This window comes from Phaethon lepturus, unplaced genomic scaffold (genome assembly GCF_000687285.1).
Source record: "Phaethon lepturus isolate BGI_N335 unplaced genomic scaffold, ASM68728v1 scaffold18033, whole genome shotgun sequence".
In the NCBI taxonomy this organism is placed as follows: domain Eukaryota; kingdom Metazoa; phylum Chordata; class Aves; order Phaethontiformes; family Phaethontidae; genus Phaethon; species Phaethon lepturus.
The window spans coordinates 1-222 of record NW_010531371.1 but is presented as its reverse complement, the minus strand read 5'-3'; the positions used below and the strand labels follow the sequence as shown (position 1 = coordinate 222).

At 68.5% G+C, this 222-nt stretch overlaps 1 protein-coding gene across 1 annotated transcript in view; it reads right to left on the bottom strand.

Annotated features, from left to right (window-relative positions):
• The window catches only part of LOC104618840 (SUN domain-containing protein 2-like), a 3,885-nt gene extending 3,680 nt beyond the window's left edge, over positions 1-205 (bottom strand). The window contains exon 1 of the mRNA XM_010284543.1: positions 62-205. Coding sequence (XP_010282845.1) covers positions 62-205 — 144 coding nt within the window. The remainder of the gene's footprint in view (positions 1-61) is intronic.
• Between the last annotated feature and the right edge of the window lie 17 nt (positions 206-222).

The following is a 222-nucleotide window of genomic DNA, read 5'->3' as shown; positions in this document are numbered from 1 at the left end:
CCTGCGCCGCCACCGACGAGGACGTCCTGCCCCGGGTACCACTGCATGCTCAGGCCCTTACCCGAGAGGCTTGTGCCATCTTCCCCAGGCGCCCATCTACATCCCTCTGCACCTGGGCTCGGAGGGCATCCAGCTCGCCCTGCAGGGTGAGGAACAGGGGGGGCAACATCAGAGCCCGATCCCGCACGTACCCACCTCCCCGCATGCCCCCCACACCCCTCA